The 27,491-nt window shown below is 41.6% G+C and overlaps 1 protein-coding gene across 1 annotated transcript in view; it reads left to right on the forward strand.

Moving 5' to 3' along the window:
- Nucleotides 1-27,491, forward strand: part of pola1 (polymerase (DNA directed), alpha 1) — a 98,590-nt gene that overhangs the window by 68,783 nt on the left and 2,316 nt on the right. The window contains exons 35-36 of the mRNA XM_012863010.3: nucleotides 432-548; nucleotides 15,141-15,237. Of these exons, the coding sequence (XP_012718464.2) occupies nucleotides 432-548; nucleotides 15,141-15,237 (214 nt within the window). The remainder of the gene's footprint in view (nucleotides 1-431; nucleotides 549-15,140; nucleotides 15,238-27,491) is intronic.

Below are 27,491 nucleotides of genomic sequence, written 5' to 3' on the forward strand. Positions count from 1 at the left end.
TTTGATTTTAGACTCACAGTATGATTTTATTTAGATTTTTTTTACTCATTAGTATTTGCTTTTTGACTTATTATCCAAATGCACATGCTTTTTATACAATAAAAAAGTATTTTTAATTACTTTCTTGGCATCTAGAAACTTTCAAATCATGTTGAACTGGCACTAAAGCTTGTTCAAATTTAAAATAAAGCACTTAATCAGCGTTTAGTGAAAATACACCCTTGCAAACCCAAGAGTTGCATATTTTGAAATGGAGCAGATTGATTATAGTCCTGATGGCAGGAAGAAAAAAAAAAAAAAGCAGCGAAGTCACCCAACGCCACACCGGGCTACTATCAAAGCAGTCTAAAAGTTGCAATGTTGTACTCTGATGTCTCAGAATGTGGCGAAAAGCTCTAAAATAAACCTGATGTGCTGTGTTTACCGCACAGGGCTGGTTGGTGTGCGAGGACCAGGCCTGTCAGAACCGGACCAGGCGCCTGCCCATCGCCTTCTCCCGGCACGGACCCATCTGCCCCGCCTGCAGCCGGGCTACGCTCAGACCTGAGGTAAGGCTCCTGCTCTACAGGCACGGAGGTCTGCACTTCCCTGCTGGGCTGAAGAAATGCTCACTGGTATACAGGGAAAACACGCACCGCGCCACAACAAGCTGCCTCTCATGCTCAGTGGAGTCCGCTCTCCGGGGCCGTTTGGTGCTCTGTGGATCTTTTCCAGATGATGGCGCTATGGAGCTGCGGTCTAAAACCTGCTGTATAGCTCCACGTATTAGTGTCACCTTTCATCATATGCATGACATAATATGGTCTTTGTCTTGTGTGTGTGTGTGTGTGTGTGTGTGTGTGTGTGTGTGTGTGTGTGTGTGTGTGTGTGTGTGTGTGTGAGCGGGCTGGTAGTTCAGACATTAAAACCACCTGTCTGTGTAGCTCTGCTCTTATGAACACTTTGTTAGTTTGACCACTGGATTTGAGAAAAAACACTCTTCCTTTCAATTTGAGCATGACATTTCTCTGTCCCACTCTCACTCTCCTCGTTTCCACCGTCGCCTCTCTTAACTCTCTCCTTTCAGGGTCTTTTTATATATATATATCTCTCTGCTCTGCTCCTGTGTGTCTCCTCCCTATTCTGGCTGCTTTGCTCTGTCTGGCGATGTGGCGACAGGTTGTAAACCAGAAGGCCAATTTCTGCTGTCACTGTGGCCACTTAGGCGGCCATTGCTGTGCCTGAGGGCCGTGGCACTTTAAACTGCAGGCTGAATACAACATTTAACTTTTCTCTGGTTGCTCATGCAACCTTTTTTTTTTTTTCTTTCCAAAATTTGCAGCCTGCCTTCATTTTACTTCACTTTTAACTCTCCGGTCCCTGGACACATGTTCGTGTCCATGCCTGACAAACGGGAGACGTTTGTTTTTAGGTTTGTGTGTCGCATTTAGCAATGCGGAAGGTAATATTGTTTAATTTTTTTCAATAAATAGAGAGTTAATAACAAAATGAGCCACTTTTTACTCATTGAAATACAGTACAGGGCCAACAAGGTGAGGATTGCGCGTCTGAACTCTTTTCTTGTTTTCCCTTCTAGTAGTTCTGTCACATCTCGTCACTTTTTTAATTCGTTTCAGTTAAAACATCGTGTTTGATGGAAAAAAAACACACAAAAAAAACATGATTTGATTTTTAAGTATTAGCTGGTGATATTTTTATATACCCAACAAAATAAGTTATTCTCCTGTGTCCAGATATTTTGACACAATGTTATTTTTTGGCCCGGATGATAACTCTTTACGCATTTTCTTTCAGTACCAAAATGCATCAATTAAACAACGAGCTGATGGTGTAACACCTCCTGAAAGCATGACAGAGTTTAAAGCTCATCTTCCTGTATTATGAGAGCGTTAAGGCAGGTAATAATCCAACTTTAAGACTGTTTCTGGATGGTATGAAGCACAAAAACCCCAGCAGCATAATATTAATACCGCCTCTCTGAATAATCTGATTAAATAACCTAGATTTGATTATCAGAAATATATTTTATTCTTGGCCTTCTTAACACCGCTAAAACCAACAAAATGTCACATAACAGCAAAATACCCAAAGCAGTATATTTACCTTCTTTGTTTTATCTTAACATTAATTTAAATAACTGTTTTAATGGATTACTTTTAAACAGCTGAATGGGTCCTTCATTGTACCGCTTACAATGCTTTGCAAAAGTACTCTTCCTCCCCGAATTATTTCCCACTTTGTCACATTACTGCCAAAAACTTCTACGTATTTTATTGGGATTTTATGCATTAGACCAACGCAGATGGAGCATTTTATCCCACGTGGCGAATGCTGTGTCAGAAGAGAAACGCTCTCCCTGAAAACACCGCCTGCGCTCTGTGAAGCAAAGTAGTGGCGGCATCATGCTGCGGGGAAAACCTTCAGCATCCACACACGCACACTAGCTGCAGTAAATTGAAAACTGGTCAAACTGGTTTGTAAATATTATATGATGGGGGAAGGTGATGCTTTTAAGTTACTCCCACACTTTCTGCACCAGCAACAATATTTGCAACTGATCCAGCATTGTTGAAAAAATGACTAAAAACCTCCTTTTCTGGGATTTCTATGTCTGCTAATGATATGCTACAACGTACCTCCAGCTGTGATGATGAGAGGAAATAATAAATAGATATTCACAATGCCACGTTGAGAGGTTTAGGGTATGGCATATTTTGTGTTTCTGTAATCAGCACAAAAACTTCCGTTTGACATTTAATTAGTCATATCGGTAACCTAATTTCTGTTTCTGTCTCAGATTTCCTTCTGTAAAACTTCAGTGTTTCTCCTGGCATCACTCCCACTTTTTTAACAAAAGGGATTTTTAATTTATTTTCCATTTACTCTGAACAGATATACATAAGAAATAAAGAATATATATATATATATATATATATATATATATATATATATACACACACACACACACACACTTAGAGCCAAAATACTCGGAGTAACGAAAGAATACAATAAGAATAATAATTTTAGCTATAAGTGAGGAGAAGTTTAATCTTTGTATATTCCCATCCCTTTATGCCTTGTCTATAATCTATAATAATATACGTTCCGGAGTATTATATCAAGAATTCAAATGGTACGTCTCCTTGTCCGCAAACGTATACAGCATCGTTCCATATATGAAACACAACTTTAAGCACTATAGATACCTAGATCTTACAGAGTTCTATATGTATAATAATTTACTTAAATCCTTCATCTTCCATATACTTGTATTTTTTTTTATGCATTATTTTTAAAATAGGTCATTTTTTATCATTTTACATCATTCCCCCCTTGATAAACTTGACACGTATTGTTTAATCTGCAGACCTTTTCAAAAACATCAGTAGCCGCAAAAGTTACACACGGACACTTAAAAGTAAGGTTTTCCTCTGGGATGCAGACAAAAAATCAGAGCAATATAATTTTTGCTTGAAAATATTTTTAATACAAGGTTACAAATCGCAGTGTCCCAGAGCAGCGTCCTTTGCAAGCATCTCAGAAAGCAGCAGGGAAAATCTTATATATTGCTAATGTTTTCTAATAGCTAAACATTTTCACTGTTGTTTTTCTGTCCACATCCATAAATATGCTATAAACTCCAGATTACAGTCAGAATAGAGCAAATAATTGAAAAATATAGCATCGTCTTTGCTTGAAAAGGCCGGCAGATAATCCTCACGAGTTTGTGTTTCTGTTCACACCACTGTGCTGGCAACATTTTTAATCTGTCCTTAGCTGCAGCTTATCGAAGCGCTAAATCTGCTTTCTGTAAATAGATTTTTCAACCTGAAACTGATCTTTGCAACTTCAAGGTTGGAGGCAGCCTCATCTGTTGATTGGTCAATTATTTGTCCTTGTGCATTGGGTTCTTCTGCACTCGTTAGAGGCTACGTCTGACGAAATGGCCGTTTTCAACAATTTCACAGAACTCCAGATAAGTGAACTTAGCTGTGAAGGTGTAAATCAAGTGCATTTCTTCAGCCCAGTAAATTAACGGTGCCACTTACTACCTACCGCTTTTAAACAAACACAATAGTCAATAGTTGATTTGTCTTTTTTTAATATCTGGGCGCTTAAATGCTCCTTTTTTTTGTTAGCGACTGTCAGCCATTGAGCGGGAACAAGCATCTGCCCTGCTGAAGTGCCCTTAAACCAAATGCTCAAACCTTAATTACTGCCACTGAACTCCCTCTGTGTTGCATATTTTTCAGGAAACATTTATATTATGGCTCGTAGTCGGCTAATATTGGCCGCTCAGTATATGGTAACACAGTTGTCTGAATCGAGCCGGTGCACAGAGAGTAATAGCCCAGCAGCTTACATATTTAATTGGTGCTAATTATACGAAGCACTCAAGAGGTCATTCAGTGGCTGTTTGAGCTGGCGGTAGTCGGGCTGCTCGGAGGAAGGGAAGACGACGAAGAAGCCACCATTTTTCCAATCAGACCCGGGGGTTTCTTTTAATCAAAGTTTGGGTTATATGAATCCCCCGTCTGATTGTTTGTCTGCTTGATCTCTGGCTTTATTGATATCTGTGAGCGCATTCAGAGCGTGCCGAGTGAATACCATCACCCGGCATCCGGAAAGACGACGGAGGATCTCCTCTCTCTGCGGTTCTGTTCAGAAACATCTTCTCTCTATGCGTCTGCATTCCTACTGGGGTTCATTACCCGTCGCTTTGGGTTCTGTCCCTTTTTCCCTCCATCCATCGCTTCATCTCTCCCACTCTGCCTCGTCCTTTATTCCTCCTCCCTCCCTCTCTCTTTGGACACGGATTCAGAGCGTGATCTGATCTCCATGTAATGGGAGAGTAATAGGCACTCTGCCTTGATTGGTTGGTAATTTGGGGGAGTTATGCACAGGTGCAATTTGTAATATTTTCAGTAAATTAAATTTCTTTCTCTTCCTCTCTCGCTCCCTCTCTCCCTCTCTCTCTCTCCTCTGTGCTTAATGCCTTTCTTCCCTCATCCAGTCTTAAATACCTGTCCCGACTTTCCTTCTCCTTTCCCCTTTTTATTCCTCCGCTCCTTTCTTTTCACCTCTTTCCCTTTCTCTTTAGCTCTTACGCTCATTCTGTCTTCTCTTGGCACATTCTCTCTCTCTCTCTCTCTCTCCTACTCCTCCTCCTCCTCCCTCTCTGCCTCCCTCTTTTTCTCCCCTCGTTTTATTGATGTACGCTCAGGCGCCCATTAGAGCTCCCTTTTTCCCTCTAGTGGAAATTGCAGCATGTTAATTTTCACACAAATTACGGCAATAGCAGGTATCTCTATTTGATACATTATAGCGGGAGCAATCAGAGATAATTGAGTGCCTTTCAGAGGGAGACGGCTGCATTCACTGCCGGCTCAAAGCTGCCCCATTATCGCCTAATCGCTCTTTAAACACTGAATTTTGCCGAACAAAAATTCTTGTCATAATTTTGCTTAAGTGTATTTGGAAATCACAGTCCTTTGAGCGAGGATAATTGAAATCAAATCCCTTTCACTGGAGCTGACATTTCTACATTTCCCCCCAATTGAAATTAATTTCAAAAATTGAGCATGAATATCTTCAAATAGCAGGCAATTATGCCTTTCAATGGGGAGAAATTACCGGTGCTGAATCGTTTGAGGCTTGCGGGCGAGAGCACCAGTTAAATGCCTTTGTTTCCCGCCGTGTTTGCCTAGTAAAGATTTACATATATTGACTCATTATGGTGTCTTGTGAAGCTGATCGGCGTGACTACCACAACCGGCAATAATGCTCATCGCATCTGAAAAGCTCAAGAGTTTTAAAGCCTCGCGGCCTCACAGCTGAGGGGGGAAAATGTATGTTTGTTTCTCCCCGTCTCCCTCCCTCTCGTTTTTCTTTCTGTTTTTTCTTCTTCTTTTTTTTTTTATAACCTGCAGCTGCAGTTCTGCGAAGGGCTTAGTTGTTGCAGCTTTGGAGCTTTTTTTTTTTTACAGGGCATGTTCGCAGCCGCGCCACAGAAAAGGGTATCGACGGAAAGCGCGCAGCCAGAAGGCCGTGTTTGCGCTCGAATCGCAGAATGCTCTTTAGCCCCGGCGTGCTTGTTGTCTCTCCGCCTGCATGCGCGCAGATATATGGTCACGGTGACTAGCTTTTTATTAACCGCCTCACCCGTGGTGGAGCGACGCCGTAGTGCAGGAAGGGTCCTGGGGGGGGCGCGCTCCAAAATGTCTTCGTCACTTAAAGGTGACCCAGGCATAGATCGGTATGAGGTTCATGAATTAGTATTTAAAAAAGAGAAGCAGCAGTTATCCCTACGGCTGCAGAAATGTTGCTACAATTATTAGGTTTACTTTTAACATTCGTTTACTGACTAATAATATGGACACAGGGTAATCGTCGTTTTTTTTGATTGAAACCTTATTTTATTATCGTGTTCAGAAACAAAACTGAATAACTCTTAAGTTGGTGCATATTCAAGCTCTGGATGTTAGAATAAATAGAGAAACGGTGCGTCCACATAGATCAGAGCAGCATGCTAGCAGTGCATTTGTACCCGTTTGTCATTGACCTTGTAAAAATGCTGGTCTTTTCTCTCTGAGTTATGTTGTGTGTCTAATGAGAATAGGTTTACTGCAGATATTATGTGTTATTCTGCTCTTTAAAGAATGACGCTGGGAGTCCAACAGGCTGGTATTAGCTGGTTAATCTGGCAGCGTGTCTGTTTGGGTAGACTCTACGGCTGGTTGGTCGCTGAACAGCTGTGCTGCTGGTAACTAGCCAGCTGTGGTTTTAAACCTGTTTAACTTGATAAGGAGCGATGGGTTGGACCCGATCAGTTGGCGGCACGTGTTGTTGTTTCCAAAAAGCTTTTTATGAGCTCTTAACCATAACACCTTAATAATAGTCATGAGTTTGACTCTTAGTTTCAAGGGTTGTCCCTGTTTACGTTTTTTAACCAGAAATATTCATAAAATGGACTAATTCTTTTGGGGCTTTTTAGGCCAGGTGATAAATGTGATAGCCTGCTTCTGGCTAGCTGACTGGCAGTGCACAGCAGCAAATTTGGGGAGGGACCTGACATTTTGTTATTAAAGGGTAACTTTTTTTTTAAAACTTGCTATAGCTGTAGTCTGGTAACCAGACCCGGTCTAGTAGGAGCAAGTGTTTGTTTTTTGGGGGGGGGGTTTCTAACTGGGGATGACAAGAGAGTTTGTGTTATTGTGTGAGCCATTTTGTCCTCGAGCTCCTGAACTTTGGATTAATTTTATACAGTTTGCCACTTTTTTTTATGTTCCTCACCGTTTTCTAAAAATAAGTAAAATGTTCTTAAAATTAGTGTATTTGTCCTTGATTTTAGCAGGTAAATAAGATGATTTGCCAATGGAATAAGATTTTTCCACTTAAAATAGGAACAATCCATCTCCATCATCTTATTTCAAGTGCAGGATGTCTCATTATTTTATTTTAGGGGTAAAGATACTCATTCCATTGGCAGATAATCTTATTTACTGGCTCAAATCAAGGACTAATAGACCAACTTTAAGAACATTTTACTTGTTTTTAGATACATTTTTGCAGTGCACATCCTTTCTTCATGCGTTCCCTTCTGAAACATATGTGCCTGTCTGTGTTTTTAGTCCTTACAAGGGGCAAAGATATGTATATGTGTGGGGGGGGGGGGTTGTAAGGGGTGAGTAAGGGGTGCTGGGAGCAAAGGGGTACGAGTTGGGGGGGGGGGGTTCCGACTCTCCCGAGAGAGAGGCAATTTCACAGCTGGTTTGCTCCTTAGGCAGTCAGGCTGAAAATGCTGCAGATTTGTGGAGCAAATTGAAATGGTGTCAGTGCGGGAACAAAGCGCCGAGCTGAATGACGAGGTAGGTGTGTGTGTGTGAGTGTGTGTGTGTGTGTGAGTGTGAGGTGGGGTTGCGGGGCTCTAAATTCAATAACAATCCTGTTACATTTTAGCCACACCTCTCTGACACCTGTCAGTCAATCAGTATTCAGCCACCGGCCCGCCCACAATCAGCAGTACATTGTTCCAATGGTAGTTTCTGCATGTGTGTGTGTGTCTCTGTCTGTGTGTGTGTGTGTGTTATGTTTCAAGAGGAAAAGGTGGCGCGCGGTGCTTGTACCGACTGAGCTCGTTCAACCTTGGCAACCGTATCCGAGGCTCCATTATGGGATGTGCATGGTTTGGTTGTTGACTAGGCAGTGCATCAACGGTCAACAGCTGTGCGTGCCATGTGGGCAGAGATAGAAAGCCATTAAACGCGCACTCGCCCGACTCTCTCTCTCTCTCTCTCTCTCTCACTTACACACATCCCCGTAGTTTGCATTTAGCTGCATTAGATACTCTCACCACTTGATTATGCCACAGCAGTAAAAACTGAAATTAAAATTACGCACGTCGCCGATTGGCAGGCGTAATGGGCACACACACACACACACACACACACACACACACACAGGCTCGGCTTTTTTGCGCGGCGCAGGAATTGTCAGGGGGATTCTTCCTGGTGGTAATAATGAAGCACTCGGCGCACACCTGATGGCAGTGTGGGGTCGAGGCTTAGCGTGCCCTCTGCAGTGTAGCTGGGAAATGACGAGCCAATAACTGCAATTAAACATGCAGTATAATGGCTAATCAAATTGACAGCCTCGGCTGTTCGCATGCCTCTCTCACAATGGCTTATCACAACAAACTATTATGAGGGAGGGTGTATCAGGTCTGATCCCCTCACTTCTTCCTCTCTCTCTCTCTCTCTCGCTCCTCTTCACTCCCCGTTTCTGCTGTCTCTCATGGCTTTTTCTCTCTCTCTCTCTTTCGCTGCTCTTCTGTTTTTCCCTCCCACTGCTCCGTCTTGCTCATGCTCTCCGTCTCCCCCCCTCTCTCTCTCTCCCTCTGGCAGGCTTTCATGTGGCTCCAGCTTAATTGCAGTGGAAATTAACAAAGCAAGCAAATTTGTTTTCTTGCTTTACCGTGTCACACAGAGGAAGGGGGATGCTAGCAGGGAGGTGTAGTCATTTGAGTGGGATGCACCCTCACAGTCTCGCTTCCTGGTCTATTCTGTTTTGCATGTTTGTTTGTTTTTTTTCCTGTCCTGTCATGATCTTGAATCCCCTTTTTATTAGTATGAAATAATAAAATGAAAGAGAAGCTTTTGCGAGTGAGTTATCTAACTTTAATAAGGTAGTGATGAGGGATCTTAACGTCTTAGAGCTGATCAAAAGGTTTTTATTTTGCTTCAGAGTAAAAATAGTTGTCTAAGTGGCCATGATTTAATATATTCTCTGAAATGCTTCCTTTATTATATCATATAGTATAGAAAACACTTATCATTCTGTTAAAAGAAAAGGGAAAAGCTTCCAACAGTACTTGTACACATATTTCAAATCCTGACAACAGTTATCTATTAAGTAGGGCTGCACTATTAATCGCATTTGCCATATAATCTCAATCAAAAAAAACAATTGCCAAAACGCAGAGGTCTGCAATATTTGGTTATGTAACAATTAATGGATTGGACACATCCTTTAGGTGTTGGTAATATGTTTAAAGTGGGTTTGCTCCACATGGAAGGGAAGAGAGTTGCAGCAGTGAGATAATCGAATTTTATTATTTGTTTTAGAGTTTATATAATCATACTTTTTTTACCAGAAACTTTCAGGAATCTCACCATAGCATTAAGTAGCAGTCAATCTGTTTAATACATAGATTTGTTGGTTGGTTGCACTTTGTTAAACAAGGATTAATGTCCAACTCAACAAACCTTTCTCTTGAATAATAATATTCTGATTAATAAAAACTTAAAATTTCTTTTTTTTATATAGTCCTTGTTTACAAAAATCTTTATGTACTGGCCATTTTTGTTGCTTGGGGTTAATGCAGAGAAAAGTCCAAATTAAATCGCAATTATGGTTGAATCTGCATAAGAGAAAACAGAGTAAGAAAAATGTTGAAGTCTTCATTAATTAATTGACAAAAATCTCAATATCTGGGAATTTTATTTCTTTTTTCAAACACTGATTTAAATTTATATCACGTGTCCTTCATTTGCCACATCAAATCCTATTTTTTTTTCCCAACTAATTGATGTTTAGGTTTTGTTGTAGAAAAATTCTTGTAGGGATTCACCATGAATTACCTTACCAGGTTAGAGCAAATTTACGTTTGACCATTCCTGATTGGCCGATCAAAAGTAAAAATCTGATCTTTTTTTACCAGATAGTGAGCACATCAGGCCTAAGTGGCACTCTGACTCTTTGGTGCAGTTATCACTGAGAGAAGAAGACTTAAAAGTGTCTCTTTTGACTTATTTACTCAATCTGAGCTCAAACATCTGCTGCTAAATCACCAATGTGCATTTTTAGATTTTCCATTTACTGGCAGAACTCACAGATGAATGCATGATCCTTCAAAAAAGGGTAATTTATCTTGCTTGTTTGGCTGTAGACCCCGTTTGATCAGGACTTTAACCTGGACCTTTGGCTCAAACTTAAACAAAGTGTGGTAAAATGTTTCACATTTAAATTATTTTAAATGTTTTATATTGTGTGTTCACATTTAAATTGTGTCCTTCATCTGTGATTTGCCGCATCAAATTTGTATTTTTGTCCAACTCATTAGAAGCATCAAGAAAAGAACCGGTGACCAGAATCACCCTGACAGGTGTATCTTGACCAATGAAACTAAATATCCAGTTTTTTTCTGTTCAGTAAACACAGCTAGCACAGCTGCTAACAACAACGTTCTTCTCCATTAGCCTCCATTAGCTGTTTTCATTGTTTTCCCAAAGCGGACGGCAGGAACCGGCTCTGATGCATCTCTACATTTTTGAGTTACTAACAGAAACCAAAGATAAACACACTCTTATTTTTTTAAGCACTGTTTCACTGCTTGTTTAGCCTCCAGACATTAATGGATCAGAGCTTTGGACTGGACCTGTGGCTCTTACACTGGGTCGGGCCAAACAAAGCATCCATACTCTTTGAGAATTTATAAGAAACAAAGTGATTCAGAATATTATAAAAGCTGTTGTAAAATCTAAGAATTTTGATCATTGGGAAATTTTATGAAGACTCTCTCCTATAATGTCTTGAATCGCTGCTCTCATGGATAAAGAAGCATTTTGGATCATCTTAGTTTACATATATGACTCCTTTCTTAAAACCCTCTGGATGCAGCATAAAACCCATCAGTCCACGCACTCGATGTGTTTTCCTTGGAGATGTTTTTGAAGAGCTGCCGTTGCAGTGCTCTTTTTCTCTCATTTCTTTCCATTTTCTCCCCTCCCTGCTCTTCCTTAACCTCCTGCCGTTTCAAAACTAGATCAAAAGAAGAGGTCGAATAAAAGACGAGTCGTGTCTTGTACCCTGAAAGTGAAGATCATTTTTACATTTAATGCATTAAGGCACGGCAGATTGAGAGCATCATTGCAGAGTACCTGTGAGGACTTTAGCGTCAATGCTTTGTTAGTCTGTTAAAGGAAGGCACCCCCAACGGTGACGGAGGAGAGGTATGCATGCAGTGTTCTGCATGTTAATGAGGTTGGAGGATATCATCAAATGGAAAAAAAATAAGACAGGAAAATGTTTTATTGTCATAACAATGAATTTTAAACGAAAAGGCCTAGAGAGTATTAATAACCTGCTGTCTTATATTTGTCTTTATTGGATGGCTTTAATATGTTGACACACGGACTTAATCGTGACATCTATATTAATGTCAACAAACGCAGCAAAGTAATATTTCATGTTGCTGTTTAAAACTCCGTTTTCCTTTCATTTTTGTTCTACATGGTACTTAAAAACAATCTGTGCGTAACCTGAATGTCGACTTTTCTGTCCGGGGACTGGTTCAAAATGTGGCCTGGGCTCTCGCTTTACTGCAGTGTGCACCAGACGTTTGAGATGTTTCTCAAAGTAGGTTCAGGTCCTTGGAGCCTCTGCTGCAGCTCCAAGGACCTGAACAGCCGGTGAAGGTGATTTAACCTGGCCAAGGTGAATAGTTTGCTTTCATTTCAAGATAAGTAGTTCAGGGCTCGTCATTTTCATTGGAAGCCTTGGTAACCATGTGTAAAAGAGGATTAACATAAATATCTATTTTGTTTCAGTATCGTAATCTCAAAAAGAGGACATTTTAATATGAATTTATTCTGTGGGAAAGAAAGCCCCACTTTAGGAAATGATAATTTTCATAAAACTAGTGCAACATTAATTGGCACCCCTAATAATAATAATAATTCCTTCGTTAAGAATACGGCTACTCGCCAAACTTGTCCATATCTACAGTCAGTGAAAAGGATTAGAATCATCTTTAATCTGCAGGTTTGTTCACACGAACAAGAAATTGGACTTTGGGTCTATTTTGCTCTCTATAAAGACATTTTATGTAAAAAAAAAAAAAAAGAATATATATATATATATATATATATATATATATATATATATATATATATATATATATATATATATATATATATATATATATATATATTAGGGCTGGGCAAGTTAACGCGTTAATTTCGCGTTAATTCATTAGACTATTAACGGCAATATTTATTTTATCGCGCATTAACGCATGTTGCTCACATGCTTTCAGTCAGTGTCAGTCAGCAGGCGCGCTGACTGCAGCGCGCTGTCACGGCAGCACTCTCCCGCTTCCCCTCCCCTCTCGTACATGGCTCAGCGGCGCCAGCCAATCAGCACGCAGGCTCAGCCTGGCCCGCCCACTGAGCTCTCACACAAACTTAGCAAACAAACAGCTGAGAGAGACCGCAGCAGCAGAAAAACATGAGCAGGGGAAGTAGCACCGTTCGGCTTTATTTTAATACCGTAAATGAAATTAAGCTGTATGTTTTGTAAAAAGCCGGTTCATTTCAGTGGAAACACAACAAATTTCTCTAAGCACGTGAAAACGTCGAGCCCCAGAAACGGAGAGAGGAGACGAAACTTCTCTTACTGCCCCGACAGACCCACAGACTGACGTCTCTGACTGAGGCGTTTCAGTCCTCCAGGGAACATCCAGGTAGATCAGTGGATGGATGGATGTTACTGGAGCCCACACATAACATGTAATTAAGACCTTGAAAGAACCCAGTACATATATTAAAAAGTGTTATTTAAGATAAGATAACATTAGCTAATCCTTTTTTTATCCCACGACGGGGGAATTTATAGGATTAAAGCAACAGGCAGGTGCACACAACACAGACAAAATTACAGCAGGTCAAAAAAGGCCATATTTTGGCTGCAGTGCTTGCTGTTCTCTTGAAGAACAGCAAGCATACTTGCTGTTCTTCAAGAAAAGATCAACTAGTGCACTAAATTCAATAGATGGGTTGAAAATATCCAGTATAAAATAAGTGCTACAAATGTTACAACACTTTTGTTCATATGGCAGCAGAACATTAAAATAAAAGTGCTCTTTACACTACTTTTGAATTCATTCTTGGAGTTTGTAAATACAATGCGATTAATCGCGATTAAATATTTTAATCGTTGCCCAGCCCTAATATATATATATATATATATATATATATATATATATATATATATATATATATATATATATATATATATATATATATATATATAATTGTTTAAAAAAAGTTAAAGGACAAAGGCACCTGCTGGATATCCAGACTGATATGGAATGTCAGGAACGAAAGGATGCCCCATCATTTGATGGGTATTAAGCTAATCAACCCACAGAGGGTCTAATCTGACGCCACTGAGAAAGGGAAACTGATGCAGCGGGCCGGTTCAGCTTGCTGAAATGTTACTGCAGCAACTCAACATGGTCCTCAGTAGATTGCATGGCCTCTACTGCTGGTATGCAGCCTGACAACGTCAGCATCACTGGACAGTCTGAGGGGCAACATGGAGGCCGTGAATGGACCTTAACATGATGTCCCAGTAAGTTTCTACTGGATTCAGGTCAGGAAGTGTAGAGGCCAGTCAATGGCATCAATCCCTTAATCCTCCACATCATGCTGGGCCTTATCATACACCAGGAGGAACCAAGTACCACTGCACCAGTGAAGGGTCTAAAAATGGGTCTAGAGATTTCATCCTAATGCATAATGGCAGTCAGGGTACCATCGTCTATCCTGTACATGTCTGAGCGTCCCTCCACGGATTGGTTAAGGACTTCCAACAGCTCTGTCCAGCTCTGTCTCCAGGAATCTCCTCCATCCTTTTGAGATTATGCTGGGAGACACAGCAAACCTTCTGGCAATGGCGTGTATTAATGTGCCATCCTGGTGGAGTTGGACTGCCTGTGCACCCTCTGTAGGGTCCAGGTTCACCTCGTGCTCCCAGTAGTAACACTGACCCTGGTCAAATGCAAAACTAGTGAAACGCAGCCAAAGAAATAAGGGGAAAGATGTCTGTGGCCTCAACCTACAATACCACCCCTGTATCTAGGGCCGTCTTATTGCTGCTCCTATAGTGACCCTGTTGTTAGTTTCATTATCACCCAAGACTGACTCCTCTGCTGCTGAACTGACCAGATCAGTGCTCCAGTAGGTGAACTGACTTGATATCATACTCTGGTTACACTCAGGTTTAAAAATGTAATTCTAATAGTACAATACTATTGGGTAGGGGTAAAAATAAAAAGAACCCTTAAGGGACATAAAGGAGGAGGTGCCCCTCAAACATACTGAAGATGAACCCCTCAGGAACTGAATCAGTCAGTCTCAGGGTCGTCTCACGGCATTGTTCTCCTTGTTTCTTATATAAACCTGATTAAATGCACCTGCCTGGACCTCAAGATGGCTGACTATTGCCGCTTGTCCTGATTGTCTTTCACCAATATATCACTCTGATTTTGAATCCGTGCTGTTCCCTTGACCCAGACAGATGATCAGGTGAACCCGTTGTTCCCCCCCAGCAAGGACGTTTGCTTCAGGCTGACATTGGGAGGCGACTTATTTCAGCTTTAGGAGCAAATGTTTAGATGAAATCAGAATGGTAAACATGTGAGGGTAGACCAGCAAATTCAGGCCAGCATTTTCACAGCTGACGGTAACACTGGATGGGGCGTAACTGGGGAAACTTTGGTCTGAAGACGTTTTTTTAAGTTTGTCATCAGTTATTTAACATTTTGATGCAGTTAACAGTGTTTTTTGTCGTCTTTGCAGTACTCCGAGAAGGCCCTGTACACGCAGCTCTGCTTCTACAGACACATCTTTGACTGGGACTACGCCATGGCCAAGGCTTCACAGCATGATGATAAAAGTAAGACTATGCAGATTTGTTTTCTGCTTGTGTGTGTGTGTGTGCTTTAAGCTTATCCTGACTCCACTTTCTGTAGTTAATGTGAAACAGTCCCTGCTTGTTTCTGTGCCGCCTTTTCCCCCCGTTCTGCTCCGCCGGCCTCGGAGCCGAAATCAAGTTAGCAGAGCCGCCGAGAAACTTTGAATTTTAATAACTTAACAATGCTTTCTCACACATACAACATGGCATTAGCAATCAAAGTCTCAACATAAACCTTTTACCCAGACTGCACTTAAAATATTCACCAGTGATGTGAGACACACACACACACACACACGCTCTCTCTCTCTCTCGCTCACAAGTTGCGGCACCCAGGCATTGGTTATGGGGAGGGGGGGTTAAGGACATTCAGCTCCTCGAGTCGACAGCCCTAATTTAGGAGACGGATTCAATCACACACACATACAGAATGCAAAACGCTCCAATCACTGGAAGAAAGAAGGAGAGAGGCCCTCCATCTCTCTCCCTCTACCCTCACTGTCCATCTCTGCCGCTTTCTCTCCCGTGCTCCCTCTCTCCTTTTTTTTTTTGTCTCTCTCTCTTTCTCTCTCTGCCTCTCTTGGACAGGCACTCGTTTGGCTGTGTTGATTGAAAACAGGTTTTAGATTTGGGGAAATGATAGGGCGAGTAATGGGCGCGCTGACGAAAGGATAGCCCTTCTCCTGTAATGGGACATGGAGCGTATATTTCCCCCCTTGGACTCAAATAGACGCTACTCCAACGATCCGGGTGCACTCAGTAGGCGTCAGCCACAAGGCCTCTTTACCCACAGTTCTCCCTGATTGATGTCACTTGATTAGAAAGGGCTGCCGGGCCGAGTGATTTATTTATTTGATTAAATATTTATGTATGTATGTTATTTATGTATGTATGCCCGGGTCTCGTGAGTGTGCGAGCTCGGGCCAGAGTGAGGCAGCGAAGGAGCGAGACAGCAGACTTTAAATATAACGTGTAATCAACAGATGACCACTCAGAAAATGGAGGGAGCTGAAATAGAGGGATTGAGCCATTGTAGGAAAAGGGTGGATGGGGAGGGAGGGGGGGGGGGGCACACTAACATGATTATAGCCTCCATTTTTGCTTTCTTTTATTTCCGTCTTGGCCCAGATGCAAGAAATCATCACCAATCAATTCTTGACTTTCCTCTTTTCTTTAGGTTCTCTTGTGCAATGCGGCGCCGCTGATTTGTGGGCACTTCCTGCTCTCGTTTTGTGCGTCTCAGACCCAGACGGTGCATTTGTGTCCGAGGCTGAGTTTGCAGGTCACGGTTTTTGTTGAGCACTAGATGTCAGACGGTTGCGAAGCAGCTTGTAAAATCTTAACTAGTCGAAGCTGGATGTGAATAAGAAAAGTAGCGAAAATGGCTTTTTATTGGAGAAGCTTGACTTGACGTGATGCGCAACAAGACGGTCGGAAAGTGAAGTCAGAGGAAGAACAACGGCGTCAGAGGCTGTTTAAAATTAAAGTGTGTTTTCTATGGAGACGTCAGCTGCTCATTCAGGCTGGAGCTCCAGCCGTCTGGTGCTGATCATGCCGCTCCTTTGCCATTCTGTGCTTTTGCAGTTCCGGTCATTTAATCCCCGGCTTTCACGGGTTCATAAAAATTAGAACCGCTTGCCACGGGACGTTGATTCCTACCTCTCTTTGGGACACTTTCTTGAAATATTCTTTTCGTTTAGTAATGCTCAGTACTCCTAAAAAGTCAAAAAGTCCTGAAAGGTTCAGCATTTCATTGATATATTACCAATACTTTAGGGTCAGGTCATCCCTTGAACCGATCATATCCTTGTTTCATACCCCTACTTTGTTATTTAATCCCTTCCTGCTTCCATTCCACACCTGTAAACACATCATTTTTAGCTTGTATAGCTAATCATTGATCGGCGGTCTATCTCTGACGGTAGCTAAGTGTTTTTTTAATGAATCTCGATGGATAAATATTTATAAGGAAGCTCAAATCTCACGTCCATCCATCAATGAAATACACACGTTTTGTCCTTGGGGATGCGGGGGGGGGGGGGCTGTCTCAGGCGATAACTGGGGGCGAGATGCGTTGTTCACCCTGGACCGGTCCGTCACAGGACACTACAGAGACGCACAGGACAAACAACTACGCACACCCACACGGGTTTTATTTTGTAACCATTATTTATTAATCATGGATCTACTCATCATTTTGGGACAGTTGAATAAAATAATAGAGACATTGATCCCTGATCCAATCAAAGTTACCTTGTGACTTCGAGCAGATTAGAGTAACATCTGGTCCCCATCACAGATTTGTTGTTTTTCCATGTTGTAGCACTTAAAGGGGACATATTATGCTTTTCAGTTAACACCAAAATCTCAGATGTTTCTCTCTTCCAATACTTGATGTTTATATATTTCTTATTATTGACTTGATAACACAACATAGATTTAGTCTGGCCTATAGACTCATATAAAAATCCACAAAGTTGCTGTTTGATTGAACACAATTATCTTAAAGGGGACATATTATGCTTTTCAGTTGACACCAAAATCTCAGATGTTTCTCTCTTCCAATACTTGATGTTTATATATTTCTTATTATTGACTTGATAACACAACATAGATTTAGTCTGGCCTATAGACTCATGTAGAAATCCACAAAGTTGCTGTTTGATTGAACACAATTATCTTAAAGGGGACATATCATGTTTTTCAGTTCTTCATTTTCACATTGAAATCATTCAGCTTTGCTCTATATAAAGTGGAACTGCAATGCTTTGGTCTGAATTCCTCGTTATTTTACCCCCAAGTTTCCCTTTTTTACTCCTGTTCTGAGAGCAACTCGTTTTGGTGCCGTCTCTTTAAATTTAAAGGAGGCACTAAACACCCCGCCCCTCCAGGTCGCAGATCATTCAACTACACTCTGATCGGCCATTTTTGTAGTATACTGTGATGAACACCTGATGACTTATCCACTTGTAGCTTTGGCATCCTTCAGCGTGGACTACAAAATCATCCCAAGAAATAAAAATGGCGGATGGTCTTGTTTAGCAGCTCCACAACAAATACTGAACCTATATTGTTCAGAAAATATAATAATCTGAGAAAACTGAACGACTTTAAAAATATGACCCAAAAAGAGTATAAGGATATCTACGCAGCTCCTGGAGAGACTACATTCAACTTTTCTGCTCCTTGAGCCTCCAAGTGCTCAACAAAATGTATTTAAGGGCTAAAAAAGTGGAATTTCCATGATATGTCTCACATATTCCAGCAAATGTTGGCATCAGATAAAGACGGCCTCAGTTTAAACAGAGAGCCCGGTTGGTTTTAAATAGAACTTTGTATTATAAACGAATTCATAGTTTAACTCAGGTTATCTTTAGCCCTATTCACTCGGGATTAGTTTACCCGTGGGACCACATGTGGTTTTTAATCCCGTGTGAATCGGCCCTGCAAATTACCTTATATATTTTACTTTAACTCCTAAAATCCTGTGATAATACTAATCCAATGTAAATAGTTATTTGGACAGAAATCAGTGGGATCCGATACGTCAATAGGCAGCTTTTTTTTCGTTTCCTGGGTGCATTTTTATTTGTTGCAAATAAAAATGAAAACTTTGAGTCCCCGACACAAAAAAAAAATTGGAAAACAAGCCCAGTAAGCAACCCGCCACACATTAATACAGAGCCTGTCTCAGTACTGTGTAAATGCATGCATTTCTACCCACCGCGACTTTTCCTGTTCATAAAATTATCCGGGGGTGGGATACGTATTACATATGGGGACATACGCTGTTGTCTGTAAAATGCAACAACAGCGTGAGGTCTAGCTCTTGTGATTTTTTTATAATAATATGATAGATTAATAGAGAAGCGGTTCTGTTAGAGAAAAAAGACAAAGCCCAAATAAGCGTCCGCACATTAAAAAACGAGCCCTAAAACCGCGACTCACGAAATCTACCAGTGACTTTAGAAAAAAAGAGAGCCCAGAGACGCTTTTATATTATATAATTATAATTGTAAAATGTTGGCTGCACTACTTCTATTACACAGGCGCTCACATGCGCAATAAGCAGCAGAGATGACATTAAATTTCATCAAATTCTCAGGTTTTGGTTATCCTGTGCAAATGACGTATGGGGGGTAACTAATTTATTACACAAGGTCCCTGGGTAAAACTAATCCCGTGCGAATAGGATTTTAGTGTGATATTATCTGAAACATTTAGTTGAAAAAGAAAAAGCAGATGAAGTCTTTAAACGGGTAAAAACTTTTTGCTGCACTGGGACCGCATTTATTTACAATAGGACTATAAGCTAAACAAAGACAGTGATTTTTGGCTGTCTTAAGCAGATGAGAACCTAACCTGGAGACCCCTGGTAGGAGAGACCAGACGTACGGAACGGCCATGTTGAGAAACACCCGGCTACCTGTTGCTACTGTGACTTGAACGCAACACGTTTACAGCTGCGTCCTCCGGTCTCACTCAAAACCAAATGAATCATTTCCTACACAATGTGAGACATGATGCACAACATATACACACACCTTCATGCTGCTATAAAATATAGGTTGAAGGTGTTATCCCTCTGTCCTGGGGCAGTAATACCCCATATTACTGCATTACACACCCGGGGGCCTCGCCGCTCAGATTACAGGGGCAAAACGGACCGTTCCACACGCCTCCCTCAGATCTGGGAGTCGGCTCAAAAGTAACGTTTTATCTCTGCTGCTCATTTAGGGAAACTTTAATAGTTTGACTCTGGTAGCCGAAGTTGACTTTAGGATGAATGGCACCCTGGAGTCTTGCTTTAACACAAATAATCCCCTTTATTACTTATTTTTTTTAGATCAGAACTCCCGTTCCTCCTTTGTTTTAACACCCGTGCCGGCAGGAGACGGCTCAACTTTCACTCTATTATCACTCTATTTTCCCGCGACGGTCGGCGTATCGCGGGCTCCGGCGGACGGCGCGGAGGTGCGGAGTGACAGAGCGGTGATTATGAACGTGAGGCGCGGCCGTCGGAGCGCCGTGACACTGATCAACGCTGGAAGACTGCTAGCTCACTGCTAGAGCGGCTCGCGTTTCCACCGGCTGCTGTCAGTCTGTCAGTCTCCGCGCTGGCCGCACAATCCATGCCTATATTTACATGCTGGAGAAATGACTTAAGAGTTGCTGGTTTTGGACTTTTGATGGGGAAAAAAGAAAGAAAGAAAGAAAGAAAGAAAGAAAGAAAGAAAGGGAATATGTGAGCATTCTGCTTTCATGCGCTGCCGTTAGCTGAAAGTAGATGTGTATCATGACTATACCTGCCAGTTTGGATAATATCTGGGTTTTTATGCTGCAGGTAGCCATGATGCAGGCTCAACGTATATATTTTCAACCGTGCACTGAACATATATAATGAAAGACATTAATGGAAAATTGCACAGACTGTATGTACAACACAAAAGAGCTCTGACTCAACGCAGATTGTAATTTAGCTGTGTGTTCTCTGCAGTCCTCCGCTGTGTGTGTGCGCGCGCGTGTGTGTGTGTGTGTGTGTGTGTGTGTGTGTGTGTGTGCCTTCTGCAAGCCCGTCTTATCTACATGTACATTGCGTTTTTGTGCCTGATTGCTGCGACTGAGTAAAACATGGAGGTAATTTCATCCGCCACAGGAGATCTCTAATAGATTACACACAGAGGCGCGCGCATACAATGTGAGAGAGAGAGAGGGGGGGGGGGACACGTTGTCCATTCTTTAGCTGGGAAGATCCCGTATCAATGACTTTCAAATCATTTAGCATCTCCTCTGCTTCTTTTTTTCCTCCCCCCCCTCCCCACACATCCATCCCCTTCTCTAGGTCTCAGTCTTGAGTGTGGGCAGTATGATTGCGTGTGTGAGCAATAATGTAATTTCGCCGCATTGATAAAATAAAAATTGTCCTTGAGCTGCGCTTTTCTAATGATCCATTTACAGACAGCTTCCCTGCCACCTCTGGGGTGCTCCGCGTTTGGTCCCACTCCTCCTCCTCCTCCTCCTCTTCTTCCCACTCTGTCTTTTTTCTCCTCTTCTCTTATTTTCTTCCCTTCTCCATCTTCCTCTTCTGAGCTCCCCACCCCACCCACCTCCCCCTTTTTCTGCGCTGATACAAAGCGGGGTGGCAAAATCCACGGGTGCGATTGTCAAATCAATTATTCATTCTGTGCAATTACACTCACACAAAGAAGTTTCCCCGTGCTCCGAGTAGTGATTAAATTAACTGCTATTCCAGCTGCCCGTCGCCACCAGCCTAATAGAATATTCATGGAGGCGGCCGACAGAATGGCCGATCTCCATTAACTTCATCATGCTCACTTAATTACAGGCTTGTTATTGTATTTACACCTAGTTAGAGCGTGCAGAGCCCCGATCTACTCGTGCCCGGCTCCACCGGAGTGTGCGGGAGTGTGTGACAACACCTAGTTAGAGCAGAGATAACCTCTGGTAGGCTCGCCGCGCGTGTGCACGTGTGTGCCGGACTAGACGTGACGGTGTGTGCTTAAGAATGAGTCCAAGATCAAAACACAGGCTGGTTTCCATCCACGTTTCACCGCCTTTAACTTCTGACTGTTTCCTTTTTCAATGCTTTGGCTGCCATGTTGAGTCCATACCTCAAGTGATACCTCTGTTTCATTGTATCACAGGATTTACCGTGGCGCTATTTAGGTATTTATGTAAAGCAGAAGGCGTCTGTACGGGGGTTTCCCTGTTCATTAAAGGCATCAAAACTCTTCATCACCATCTTCAGGCTAAGTATTGATTAACAGCAAGTGCTTGGAGAGGCATAGAACCACATAACACAATGGAGAGAAAATAATCACGTTTTCTCACTTTATTCTCGTGTTTATTTCAGTGTCTGAAAGTCCCATCCATCCATCCATCCATCGAGTATTTAATTTTTTTTCTTAACTTTTTTTAATTCCTATTCTTAAACTAAATCTTTGGGAGTAGGGGTGTCCTGATAAAACTTTTTTTTTTTTTTTTAGAATTGGCCGACACTGAAGTTGACCCAATACGGTATCATAGTATCTGCATGTATTATACTTTTAATACCTATTTTGTAGCGTGGAATGTTAGAAAAGAGCTTGATCACCTTGACTTTAAACCACTTTAAAGAACCATTGATGAGACATGTGAATAAGCTGGTTTTTGTCGTTGGAGAAAAGCCGTCGTTTGGACTGACTTTCCATTTCAGAGCCATGCATCATTTCTTTTAACTTCTTTTGTAAGCACACATTTTCACTTTCTATTTTCTGTATTGTAACACGCAATAAATTGATACAGTAAAATAAAAAAAAATAAAAAAGAAAAAGAAAAAAAGAAAAAAAAGAAAAGAGCTTGATCAAGTGAATTTACTCAAACAGATAACAATGGTCCATATGAGAACTGACCCATTTATTATTGACCAATGGGTAACATGAACTACAAACTTAAACATAAGAATATTCTACAATTGAATAAGATCAAAATATATATAAAGTATAAAACCTTAAAAGAAAGTTCAATAGGTCCAATAAAAACAAATAATTTTAAAATGCAAATAACATTTAAAGGACACTTCCGTTTTTTTTTTATATAACTGTCATAGCCCGTCTGGTGCTGCTATATAGTGGAAACGTGAAGGTGAAGAGGGAAAAAAAACACACAATACTATCCATCGTCCAGCTGTGCAACGTTAAGAGAGTCAACAGCTCCAATGTCACTAACTTTGCCAAAAAAAAATGGGAACATTGGTCTTAGTTTTTACTGAAACAACAGTATAAATAAAATTAACAAATAAGTCTAATAACCAGAGTAAAAACAAATGATAATTAGTTAACTGAATTGGTGGCTAACTTTCCTGCTGCTCCATCTCCTCATTCTGCAGTCCGAGCATGATGTGGAGATAGTTTTGTCTACAATTTAGTGGCGGCTCGGCATAACGTACCGAGGCTGGAGGTGCTCATAGGCGTTTAAACAAGAAATTACTCACCAAACACAATAATCTGTTATATCTAAGGCTTTTTTGTCGCCCCTTGAGAGTTTTTCACACTTTGCAAAAGTTTCAGACGTTTGTTGTTTTAAAGAGCCAAAGGTTTGTCTCTTTGCCTCCATGGTCATGCAAAAATCCTCATACTGTTTTTTTTGTGATGCTGCTTCAAATGCGTGGTTATGTTGTCGTATTAAACGTCCTCGGTTATAAGGCACCACGGGAAACTTGTGAATGACAACTTCTGCCCTCAGCTGTAATGTCTTCTTTGGACTTTAACAACATGTACAGCCACACTGCCGACATCGCTCCTACTTCAGTACTATAACGTCCGCTAGTTAGGGGAGTTAGCTGCTGCTGTGATCGCATAGGTGGAATACAAGCTCTGCTAGATGTAAATCCTGGAGCAGATTCCACGACGGAGCGGGATGCTGGAGTAGAGCGCTTCTGTAAAAGAGTTTAGATGCAGGCCGATATAATCCGATACTTGTTTTTTTGGCTGATATCGGACTTATTTCCGATATTAATAGCGGATCGGGAAATCCCTATTTGACAGTTTTGGTCTGTATGGCCTGCCTTGTGGGAAACCCAGATGCAGATTATTTTTTTCGTTAATCAAAAGGTTTTAACAATTAAGGACATGTACTATGATACAGTTTTTGTAATTCCTTTATTCCCTTTCCTTTTTAACCCTAAACATCCATCAAAAGATCTGCTTGGCCTTTTTCTCTCCATCTTATAAGATCTAGCCTTGAGAATAAAAACTAAACCAGCCTGAAATGATGGGTCAGACATTGCAGGAAAATGGAAAGTGGCATCGGCCAAGAAAATCCAGATGTAATTATCCCAGCAATAATAACGTAATTTAGCTTCACTTGTTTGAGCAGAAATTGATTTAATTATAGTTTTTTCAGTGCTCTTTGCACACACTGTTTGACTCTTCTGCTCTTCATAGAGTTAAAGTGGGAGCCAGACTGTCTGATATCAGCTGGTTAATCTGTTGAGCTTCTTCGATCGCCAGCAGTTTGTCAGACATTTATTTAGCTGAATGTTGTTTGAAAACCGTGTTAGCTTACTGTCGTTTCAAAAGAGTATTTTTTTTTCTTGCAACCTGGAGTACTTTTATATAGCTGAATTATTAGAGAAAGTGTAGTAAACCTTCTGTAGCCTGCTGGCCGGCAGTGTGCAGCGACAAGTGGGGGTTAGTCCGTGCTCCTTACACCCAGAGAAAACGGCAGATCCTCTGCTATCTCACTTATAGGACAGAGAGTCTTGGTGGTTTTGAATGTTACCTTTTATTTTAAACCCGGGCGCACTTGATCCTGGTATCCAGGCCAATACTGTACCTCCTCCCTCCCTCCCCACACCTCCTCCCACCCTCCCTCAGCAGTGGAGACTATTTATTTGAACCACACTCCCCGCCGTGCTCCGACTTGCAGAGAGATCTCTTTCTCCTTCTTTTCTTCTCTGTGACTCTTAAATCGTTCTTTTTATCTGTTCGCCACACAGTGATTGGGTTGGAAAAAGAAGGAGTGAAGAAGTAGAGGGGGGAGGAGGGGAAGGGGAGAATTATTTTCTTCTACCTTTCAGAAAATGATGACATGATTGCTTTCGCTTGATCATGCATCATCACCCCCTTTCTATTCCCCGGATAAATAGTCTCTCCCTGCCTCCCCTCTCCTCCTCCCCCCCCCTCGTCTCCCTCCATCCCCGTTGAAATGAGGATTATCTGGTAATAGTTGCTGCTGCCGTTTAAGTCAACCACACCATCTTCCACACATGGCTGTGGGCGCATGCATGTGTGATTACTGGATGTTTTTTAGCGGCTGAGTTACTAGGCTTTTTAAGTGTTTAACTACCTGCGTTGTTGTGTATATTCTTTCAGCGCTTGTGTGTGTGTATGTGTGTGTGTGTGTGTGTGGCTGCTGTGTGTATCTAACCTTTGTTCCTCTGTGCTGTCAGCGGGCCGGTATTTATCCAGTAGCCACTAATGCAGCAGACAGGAAGGACGAGAGAGGCGATATGGACATGGAGGTGGCGAGGAGATGGCAACTGGCCATATGGACAACTTAGTGTGTGTGTGTGTGTGTGTGTGTGTGTGTGTGTGTGTGTGTGTGTGTGTGTGTGTGCGCACATTGGACCTAAACTAGAACAGACCTGCAGACAGATTCAAGTCTCTATTATTGGCCTCTTTTCTGCTTTTTTGTTTCTTTAAATTCCATTTCTAAAGATTAGCGCATTAAGTCTTAAGCAGAAGTTGAAAGACCATAATTTCCAGCTACCTTAATTTATTGGTTCAAATCCAGAACGATTCAAGTTTTTGAAGAAATTCATATGCTGGGGCAGAAACTGGTCCGGTTTGTTGCAATTGGAAAATATTTTGCTCGTAATGTGCGTGTAGAAAGTGATTCTGAAATGAACCGGGTGCTAATTCTCACTCTTTTCTTATGTCATTGTTTTATGGACATAAGCGACCAGAATAAAGGGCCGACCGGAAGAAAAACGCGTCATGTAAACACAGCAATCAGAGTATTGTGACCGGATTAAGCTGAAGTGGAATTGTATTCTGAATATATAACGGGTGGTTTATGCCGATCGTTAATCCGAACAGCGTCCATCTTGTTCTGACGTAGGAACGTAGGAACATAGGATGTAGGAAGACCAGCAGCATGTGTCGCTAAGCCTGTAGCTTTATTAGTGAGCGCAGAAACCTCTTAACCTGGTGTGGGTCCGTTCTGGGACCTTAAAAGACAGAACAAACACTCCCACATTTGTTTGTATATGATCGTCCAATAAAGTTGTAGTAAAAAAAAAACTCAGATTTTTCCTCGGCATAGATGGAAGTAGAAATTCTTCTTCTGTGTTTTTTAGGGCTGGCATTGTGGATAAAGTGCGGTGCATGTAAACGTACGTCACGATCGGATTCATGGATTTTTTTTTTTGCCCATATAAACAATGTATTATTTGTCTTTTTGATCCAAAACCTTTCATTCCAATCAAGGAATTTTGTACATATAAACATACTGTTGATTTGGATGTCATGTTTTGCTGCTAATTTGTCCTCAAGATGAACCAAAGCGAGATGTTTTATAGCACAAATTATATATCATAAACATACTTTTTCTGACTAACAGCTGCTCAGCCTTTCAAGCAGGCTTCTTAGGCTACGATCACACTGCAGTTCTTGATGCTCAATTCCAATTTTTTTTTTGTGAAATCTGATTTTTTTTGCGTGGTCGTTCACATTTCCAAATATATGCGACTTGTATATGATCTCCTGTGTGAACTGAATGCGTTCAACCTAAGTGTCCTGCATTCGCATTCGAGGACTTGATGACGTCACACGTAGCAAGTGTCCTCAGTGTTTGCGGAAGTAAACATGGATTATAATGCTGACGCGCATTTTGTGGTCATTAATTTATTTTCTAACCAGAGCTTTCCCTCCATTGACTGCTCTCCTCATTGTAGTCCGCTATGGGTGTCGTCTTTCTTCCCGTTTCTGCATAGCAGGATGCAGAATAGTGACGTTTGTTGAGTATAGTGACGTACAGGTCAGATAAATGCGACCCGGCCGTACAGACACAGGTCGCATTTGAAAAGATCAGTCTGAACGACACAGATCGGATTTTTTCAGATGCGACCCAGGTCGCTTGGATATGTGGTCCTGAATCCGATACGTATCTGATCTTTTCTAATGCGACCTGTGTCTGTATGGCCAGGTCGCATTTATCCGACCTGTACGTCACTAACGGTGGACCTGGCTATGCCAAAGAGGTTGACTATGCGGTAACAAACACCTGTTGCAAGTCTATTCAGCCCCACGGCAACGCATTTACTCACCGCTTTGGCCGAAGAGGTGTGTCTTTACGTGAGAGCGCTAAAGGATCCGTTCAGACGCACATAAAGGTTGCCTTTGTCATTATGAATGAAGTCCGTTTCAGTAAAGCCGCTCACGTCACTGAAATTTGGCTCTCTTCCTCTCCTCTTCTTAAAAAGATTGCGTTGGTAATGTGCTGGCTCCGGTTGGAGAATAACGTAAAGAACGCAAGATACGCTGCAGCATTACGATCCATGTTTACTTCCGCAAACAATGAGTACAATGACGTCATCGCGTCCTCTACTGCGCATGCGGGACACTTAGGTGTATGAATGCAGTTCACACACGAGATCACATACAAGTCACATAAATTTGGAAATGTCAATGGACACGCAAAAAAATCCGATTTCACAAAAAAGTCAGAATTGA

Source organism: Fundulus heteroclitus, chromosome 21, assembly GCF_011125445.2.
Source record: "Fundulus heteroclitus isolate FHET01 chromosome 21, MU-UCD_Fhet_4.1, whole genome shotgun sequence".
NCBI lineage: Eukaryota > Metazoa > Chordata > Actinopteri > Cyprinodontiformes > Fundulidae > Fundulus > Fundulus heteroclitus.